This window comes from Castor canadensis, chromosome 5, assembly GCF_047511655.1.
Source record: "Castor canadensis chromosome 5, mCasCan1.hap1v2, whole genome shotgun sequence".
Classification (NCBI taxonomy): Eukaryota; Metazoa; Chordata; class Mammalia; order Rodentia; family Castoridae; genus Castor; species Castor canadensis.
Window position 1 is genome coordinate 134295993 of NC_133390.1, and position 8981 is coordinate 134304973.

General features: G+C 46.2%; 1 protein-coding gene across 1 annotated transcript; it reads right to left on the reverse strand.

Moving 5' to 3' along the window:
- Positions 1 to 4555: 4555 nt before the first annotated feature.
- On the reverse strand, positions 4556 to 7932 carry Nxt1 (nuclear transport factor 2 like export factor 1). Its single transcript, XM_020181885.2, has 2 exons — positions 7652 to 7932; positions 4556 to 5320 (listed from the first exon to the last, which is right to left on the reverse strand). Exon 2 carries the CDS (start codon positions 5257 to 5259, stop codon positions 4837 to 4839), a length of 423 nt encoding a protein of 140 aa, XP_020037474.1. The 5' UTR covers positions 5260 to 5320; positions 7652 to 7932; the 3' UTR covers positions 4556 to 4836.
- Between the last annotated feature and the right edge of the window lie 1049 nt (positions 7933 to 8981).

Below are 8981 nucleotides of genomic sequence, written 5' to 3' on the forward strand. Positions count from 1 at the left end.
GAAAGGAAAGAAGACAAATACACCATAACAGGAAGGAAAGGTGGGGAACATTGCTGATTCTACAATCATTACAAAATAAGAGAATACTATGAGTGACTTTTTACACATGAATCCCACAACTTAGATGAATTGTCCAATCCCTTGAAAGAATTTTCTCCTTGTCCCCTTTCCCCCTCTCCCTCCAGGGTGAGAATCCAGCTGTGGGAACTGAACTTTCTACTCCACTGAAGGCACAGAGGGCTTTCACTAATACCAACACCATGGATGATGGTGTGTACCTACCTGTAGTCCTAGCTAGTCACCAGGCTGAGGCAGGAGGATCACCTGAGCCCAGGATCCAGATCATCCTGAGCAACCTAGTGAGACCCATCTTGAAAGCATTACCTTTTGAACTACAGCCCCTATTTGTTTTGCCATGGTCACCCAGCAATAATGTGATTCCACCAGACAAGGTCTTGTGCATTTTGTTCAGGGTGCTGGATATGAGTGGTGGGTGTGGGGATCCTGCCTGACAGAACCCAGCATGCCTTCCCCACAGGGATGCAACACAAGGTAACCGCATTTCTCTGTGTGCCTCACTATCCCCCATCACCAGGGAGATTGGGAGGTGTTTTCCCCTGGTGCTGAGCCTTCCAATACCCTGTGCCAGGGTTGCACGTCCAGGTTGCTCCTTCGGCTGGAAGGAACCCTGAGCCTGCTCTCTTCTCTGATGAACGACCAGGACTGCCTGGAGCGAAACTGTGGCTGTGGGAGGATAGATCCTGGTCCTCGGTGGCCCCCACCCAGGTTTTGTCTGGCAACCAGGAATTCCATCCTGAGGTCTGCCCTGCAGTGCAGGGCAAGATCAAGCTTGCCCACTCGTGACTAATGCTTTGTCCCCAAAGTCCAGCCTGCAGGGCCAACCCTAAAACACTTCCTGCAGTTCCTCCCAGGGGTAGAGACCCCACCAGGGGATGGGGGCTTAGGTAGGCAAGAGGAAGAGAGAGTCCTAGGGGATCCTGGAAGTCTGAAAATGAGTCCAGTTTTTGTTCTTAACTTGTCTGCATCATTGCTGAAATTAAGGACAACCGGGAAAAACATTAATTGCTTTTAACTTCACTGTTTAGAGTAAATAAGGTCTTCAGCACAATCTTTTTCCTTTTATTTCTCTTGGGGGGCGGGGGAGGAATCAAACCTAGGGCTTAGTACTTGTAGGCAAACATTTTACCACTGAGGTACTTCCCCAGCCTCTCTTCAGCATTTTTCTCAAAAGGCAGCATAAAGGTATTTCTAAATATGTCTTTGCTAAAGCAAAATACAGGTTAACAACAGAATCAAGACTTCTGAGTTTGATCAAGGCAATACAACAGGGAGCATGAAATACTGACTACACAAATGAAGACTTGTGATTTTTTGTTAAAAAGAACAAAGACTAACCTCAAGTATTTTTTTTTTCCTGCTACAAAGTAAGAAACAAACAAAAAGGTTGTTACATAGAAAAAAGAGAAGACATCTTCCTTTCTCTGCCGTTCACTCTCCAGTCCACCGCTCCAGGTGCTGGTCAGCTCTGGGTTGTGGCAGTATACTGCTTTCTTTGATTAGGGTTTGATGAAAGGGCCACTTTGGTGGAGTAGGAGGGGGCAGGGAGAACAAAGGAAAAGGTGACAGGTATGAGGGAGGAAGGGGAGGTTCAGCAGGGCAGGATGGGTGGGACAGGCTGGGGCCTGGGGAGGGGTGGGGGCGGCAGAGATGAAGGAGAGAGTGTGGGAGGATTCTGGCAGAAGAGAAATAGAGGTGGGGTGGGGTGTGGAAACCGATATTGAGCACATCTAAGGGGTCCTTGTGAACCTTGTTAACACAAACCCAGATATTCCAGGAGCACTAGGAAATCAGGAAACTTTGAAATGTGGTCTGTTCTGAGCTTGACTTGAAGGGTGCACGCCTCTTTTGTTTTTGCTCATTTTGAACTGCATTTAGGGAACCTGTTACCTGAAAGTTTCTCTGAACAATATGACTTGACTCCAGGGAGTCTGTGTCAAGCTCTCTGAGAGTTTACTGGAGATCTGTGCCACTATCCAGACTCTAGGGGAGGAAGACAGACGGTGTCCTGGCGTCCCATCTTGACCCTTGGTTGGGGGCAGGAGACTGAGATTTAAGCCCAGCAGCATCTTTCTCCAATCACTACCTTCCCACCCCACTCCACACTCCTTCCTGTGTCTTTCTGTGAGATGGTGTTCAGTGTTCCTTGGTCTCCGACAGTTCTGCATGTTGGTTGTCATCTCACTTTGGAATCTTATGCGTTTTACTAGTCTCAGCTGAAATGCTTATTTCAGCTTGTTATGCACAAGTCTGTAGGACTTGTTTGGCCACTCTTTGAAGTTGTATTTACAGTGATGTGTTGCTTAATGACAGGGACACATTGTCAATGTTGTGCAAACATCAGAGTATGACACTAAGACTGGCCAAGACACAATCTTGGGGGCAGTCGTGCATGTGGTCCAGAATTGCCTTAAACACCAGTAGGCGGTGCTTGATTATATTTAACTCACTTAAGCGTACTCAGGTTCCCCATGGTACCATGGCAGAGCCACCAGAACAATGACCCACTGCCTGCCCTGTTGCAAATCCTTCTCCTCACTTAGGATTATTGGTACAGTACATGACACATATCCCACTTTATAATGGCTTAAGATAGGATTCATTTCTCTCATTTCAAACGTTTTGTTGTAGGTGAACCAGGGCTATTTTGGCAGTTTCAGTCACCAGGGACCCAGGTTTCTAGCTCAACAGGATCCTACCTCTAGGGTGCAACTGAGCTGTCCTCATTACCCAAGATGGAGCAACAGCCATTGTCCAGCCATTGTAACGGCTTCCAGGCAGAAGGCAGAGGAGGAAAAGTCTGTTGAAGCAAAATTCCCATCAATTCAGTCCTTCAGTTTCTACTTCACTGACCAGAATTTAACCACTGTCAAACTAACTATAAGTTGGACTGGAAAGTCAAGTCTTTTCAGTGGGTTCTTGGTCCTTTAAAGCACTGGGTTTAATGGCCTTTATAATGGTGGGTTTTGCACCCATGATGGTTTAATCAACATTCACTTTCACCCCCTTTTAACTCTTCCTGGCCACGATTTTAACTCTTTACAGTTTGCTGGACTTTTCTTGATTCCTCAGTCATGCTTCTAGCTCAGAACCTTTGCACTTCTTGTCCCTCTTTCTGTGACACTCATTGCTCAGCTGTCCTCATGCACTAGAATATTCTACTTAAAGCTACATCCTTACACAATATTTCACTGGCCATCTGAATTAAAATCACATCATTTGTTTCCTTCATATGCTATACCCTTGACTTGTTTTCTTTTGCTTCAAAAACTTTATAACCATCTGATGAATCTACTTAATTCAGTTTATCATTTGTGTTTTGCATTATAGTGAGCTCCAAGAGAGAAGGTAACTACTGTTTCCACTGATATAATCCCAAGGCCTAAAAGAAAGTCTGACACATGGCAGGCATTAAGTATTTATTTAAGTAATAAATAAAATCTTTAAAAAAAATGAAACACTGGGTTTAGTAGAAAAGGGGAGGGATACCAGGAGGACACTTTCATCTGTGCCACTGTGTTTATTAGGATTCTTTTGCTTCTCACGTCTTCCATTCCAATATCCTAACTCATGACCCAACCCCAAACCTAGCATGCTTTTAGCAAAGATAACATTTTTGGGTTTTGTTGGGACTGGGGTTTGAACTCAGGGCTTCATGCTTGCAAAGCAGACTCTACAGCTTGAGCCAAACCTCCACTTCATTTTGCTCTGGTTGTTATTATTATTATTATTATGGGAGATAGGATTTCTTGAAGTACTTGCCAGGGCTGGTCTTGAACCTCAATCCTTCAAATACCAGCCTCTCAAGTAGTTAGGACTACAGGCATGAGCCACAAGCACCAGGCTCAAAAATTGATCAGTCTTCTACAAGGTTTTCTCTTCTTTCTTTACATTGGAGAAATGCAATTAGAGTTGAACTTTAAGGTCAGAAAAGGAGTCCTAATGATAATGTCCCTCCCAACTTCACTGCTTCTTACAAAGCAGTGCTCATTTTCTCTTCATGAGTTTAGTATAAGTGCTCATGTATAAGCAGTTATTAGCTAACTCTTTATAGCTCATCTGTTCTCATCACTTCACTCTTAGCTCAGGTAGGGCAAAGTCTGCTCTGTCAAGTGATTCTGTTGTATCCCAAAGTGAATCACACATTCAGGCAACTAGGTAGAGAAGGGGAGGGGTGACTGATATTGAAAAAAAAATGTCAGTGTCCAGCTACCTTTAGTAATTTTGGTGTCATTGGTCTGGAGTGTGGCCTGGACATAGGTAATTTTCAGTATTCCAACCATAGCACGCTCTTGTGTGCAAAGAGCTGTGATTCACAGCTCCAGATTACTTGTGTGCACACAGTGCCTGGGGTAGGCACTCAGCCTGGCCCTCACACCTCTGCAGGTGCTTCCTGCTGTGCCTTCTGCCTTTAACCCTTTTTCTCCTCCTCCTTACTCAAAATTTAGTCAAACACATCAGGCAATGGAAGAGAAGCAACATTCAAATTATTTTTTATTTTTCAGAATTTCCAGAATCAAGGTCTCTACTGAGCAAGTAGAAAAATAGAAAAGTTAACTACTTTTAAAAGGCAACTATGACAAACAAGTATGTTCTCAGGAAGGGGGCTCCTAGGACTCAAACGCATGTGAGTTCAGCCTCAACACAGTGTGGACTGCAGCATCGCTGCAGACAGAAATGTGTCCCCCATATCCTGAGATTTGAGACTGAGTTTCTCTGCAGAGCTGGTACTGAAGTCAAGAGGCCTTTCCGGCCCGCCTAGCTGGCCCAGTCCTGAAACCGGAAGCAGTCACTTGCTATCTTCCACACTGTGTTGCTGGGTGAGGCTTGAGCAGTCAGGATGAAGTTCTGGTTGAAGTCCCGCTGTTTGTTGCCTTCAAACTTCACTGTCCCACAGATCACGACAAGGACTGTGGTCTGGCTCGGTGTGGCTTCATCATGAACAGGCTGGCAGTCCACCACGTTGATTTGGAACTCACTGGAAGGCAACATTTCAAAAAACTCGCTCAAGGATTCTTGTCCTGACACGGCATTTCCATTCCATACCAGGGTGGCTGTGCCCATGTATAGACGGGATAGCAGCCGCCGCCGCTTATCCATGGTAGTATAGTAGACATTGACAAACTCCTCAGCAGCTCTACAGGCCTGATCCACATAGGTCTTGAAGTCCACAGATGCCATCTCTGGTTCTATGGGAGGCAGCTTCTGCCAGAGGGTCTCTCTGACCTGGGGGAGCCAGGAGCTGTAAGGTAGTCAGGGTGAAGGGAATGTGTGTGAGTGCTTAAGTTCATTTTGCCCTCATTATCTTCCTTTTCTACTGGTGGCAAAACAGTTATATACTGCAGACAGATGATGACTTTAGCATCAAACTGCATCCTATGCTTAATCTTACTAAGTCTCAGTTTGCTCACTGTAAAATGGGAATAATTCAACTGTGGCATAGTTGTAGTCTGAGAATTAAATAAGACAGTGTACATCAGGTGTTAAGAAACTTGTATCCACATGTTCATACCCATGTATATACTATGGGTATGATTTTTGTTTTTTGGTAGAACTGGGGTTTGAACTAAGGGTCTCATGCTTGCAAAGCAGGAATCTACCACTTGAGCCACACTTCCAGTCCATTTTGCTTGGTTATTTTGGAGATGGGGGGGTCTCATGTACTATTTGCTCAGGCTGGTCTTGAACCATGATTCTCTTGATCTCAGTCTACCAAGTAGCTAGGATTATAGACGTGAGTCACTGGTGCTCAGCTACTATGAGTTTTTCTAACCCCATTTTATGGGCTGAGGATGTGGCACAAGTAGTAGAACATCTGCTCTGAAAGATCAAGGCTCTGAGTTCAACTGCCAAATAAAATCCCATTTTATTAAACAGAATACATTTGACAATGAAAGGCCATGATTTTCTGGAAGCCTGGAATAGGTACAACTGTCCCTAGAGAAACAGGGAAGCTGTTTATCCTGGGTGAAGACAGTGGATCATGCTGAAAAACACAAGTGAACACCGACCTAACAAAGGCCAGTCAGAGAGACAGCATATGCCTGCCAGCTAATGAGTGTAGGAAAGAATATCATGAGCTCACCCACAAAAATCTACACAATAGCCTCCCAATTGTTGGAACTACAGGTGTACACCATCAAACCTGACTTGAGCAGGTTTCTTAAGAGTTTCTTAAGAGGGTAAGAGAGCAAACACTATTAAGAAGGGACCAAAATGATGGCTAGAATCCCCATGATAAGTTAAAGCAACAAATCTGAAGATGAGTGGAATTAGAAAGGAGATGGCCCAGCTTCTGTGGCACTAACATGCACCAGTAAGCCCCAGGTAACCACAATGCCACAACAGAAAGACATCTTAGAAATTCAAAGAGGTTCTTGGGGATGGGAGGTGGATACAATGAATTTTATCTGTACCTGAAATGTCACATTCCCTTAAAAAAAAAACCAAAAAGACAGTAGAGGGCAATATTACTAAAAATAGTGGATACATGTAGATTTAGAAACTTATTTAAACAGTGAATAATTTTCTCATCTCAAAGACTTTAACTTTTTTTTTTTTTAGTATCAGCTTATGAAAGAGGAGTCACATAGGGCTGGGAAAGTGAAGAACTCTTAGGGCAAAGAGCTAGTCTTGGAGATGAGCAGTTAAGAGCCAGCCTAAGACTCCATGGACCTGGGAGTGAAGCCTCAACAAACGTGCAGAACCAGTATTTGCTAAATATATTATCTAGATTCCTCCCCACAAGTGGATGGGAAGGGCACTGCTGTAACAATTTTACAAGTGAGAAAAGGCAAACTTGTGTACTCCTCATTTATCACTTCCAGGAAAGTGAGGGGCCTTGACAATTTTGTCAAGACTATGCTGCCCTTTTATTTGCTTATTTTTAAAGTTCCTGCACTTTTAGTTGCCTATGACAACACAACTCGAGGGCAGCTGGTTTGGAAACTTCTTCCCAGGGACGCAATACACTGGTTCCCCCCCCCCATCTCCAATCCATCTCAGAGCCACCCCTTTCCCCCACCTCTATTCCTAGCTCCCATGTTCCCTTCTGTTGTCTTTCCAAACACAATCCAACACCTGCCATCCCCCCTGGCCCCATCCCCAAAGCGATGATCACTTCCATTTCTGGTTCTCACTCACCTACAGAATCTGTCCATCTCTATCAAAGCAGAAAAAGTAAGACTGAAACAACCTGGTTGTGAAAATCTCCTTCTCTATGTAGTCTACACTGTCAACTTCTTTGGAGCTGGACAAGAGAAGCTGCAAACATAGCGCAGGTCACATTTCCAGCGGGGAGTCATTACTAATCGCACCCTTGACAGAAGCATGCTTCTCCGGGCCCCAAGACTGCTCCTCTTCTCATTGCAAGGCAAATTTACCAACAAGCCTTTTGCACAGGCAAAAAAGCAAAACAAAAAACTGATAGAGAACCACAAAGACACCATGGAAAAAAAGGACAAAACCTGGGTCTTATTATTGACGATAGTGGGGGTGCTGAGCGCAGGAGGGATCTCAAAGGTCCCTCGGTTTCGTCGGTGTCCCAGACTGCCAGGCAGGGGCGGTAACCTACCTTCGCGGTAATGTCCCGGTCAGCGACGGTCCGGGGACTCGCGTCCAGGAGCCCCCCGAACCGGCCGCGGCTCATCGGAGTCCAGGCGCCCCCCGCACCGGCCCCCGAAGGTCACGGGGTGAGCCTGTTGAGGCTCCGCGCTCCTCCACCGCTCGCCTCCGGCGGGTGTTCGGGAAGAGCCTCCCTTCTCTCCTCCTCTTCCTCCCGGAAAGCTCCGCCCGAATCACCGAGATCCCAGAGGCGGGGAACGTTTCTGCGCTGTCCGTAGGTTCCCGCGCGCGGCGCGCAACGCTCTGCGCAGACTCGAGCGCCCCGGCAGCTCCCCCCTCCTCCTGATGAACAGCTAGGTCAGCCAGTAGTACAGCGATCTGGAAGGCTGGCTCCGCCTAGGTGTGGCTGAAAATGAGAGGCGGTTTCCGGTACAGGCATCTTCCCAGAAGAACCCCATCAAAACCGTGCTCAAGTTTTCATTGGTCCAACTGGTTAAGGCGAATCCATTCAAAGGAATGGATTAAATATTCCAGATCCCGCCCCCGGAAATGGGGGTATGGCTAGTTTGTCCAGCTGCGTAGGCATTACTTGGCCGGAGAAGCTGAGGAAGATGTCTGTTAAGTGAGGTACCTGCTCCACGTTCTCCATTCACCTGTATTGGATTCCATGAGGACTCGGGAAACTTCACGGCTTGATGCATCACACAGCAGCATGACCCAACTAAGGCTCTCAAGCAGACATGGGGCACCGCGGAGAGGTCGAAGCCGACGAGGCCCGGTGGAAGTCTATGGGATCAAGTACCCGAGTTGACCTCGCCTCTTGTTAGTTAAGCCGCTTAAAGTGGACGTCCTAATGGGCACCGGGAGAATCAGTTTTAGTGAAGTGAGAGGGCAGAGACAAGGATGTGAACGAGGGTGCAGTGGCAGAGAAGTACGCCAAAGGGAAACCATGGCAGGTGGCCGTACCGTGCCCTGTGAATTGCGGGGCCCCCACCTGCCTCTAACTTTAGCTCAGATCTTGGTTGTTACTGTAATTCTATTCTTCAGTATTGAGCCTAGCTGCATTTCCGATAATCAGGAATGAATTTTTACTCAGTGTTAAACCGAATGGAACCATTTGGTGTGGGGTTTTGGAAAACTATAAATTGAAAAAACTCAGAACAAAATAACTTGTTTTCCTCAACACAAAGCTCCCAGCTTCATTTGTTGGTCTGAGAGGCTGAATGATTCCTTGCCAGGCTGGGAGAGCTCTCTGGGGATGGCTAAGTTATATGAAATGGCTTAGCCTGTACTTTTGGGGGGGAATCTGGGGATGCTGAGGCTTGAACCCAGGGCTTCAT

What these genes read in the sequence shown, in the direction of transcription:
- Nxt1 (XM_020181885.2), bottom strand. Translation starts at nt 5,259, where the DNA reads ATGGCATCTGTGGACTTCAAGACCTATGTGGATCAGGCCTGTAGAGCT.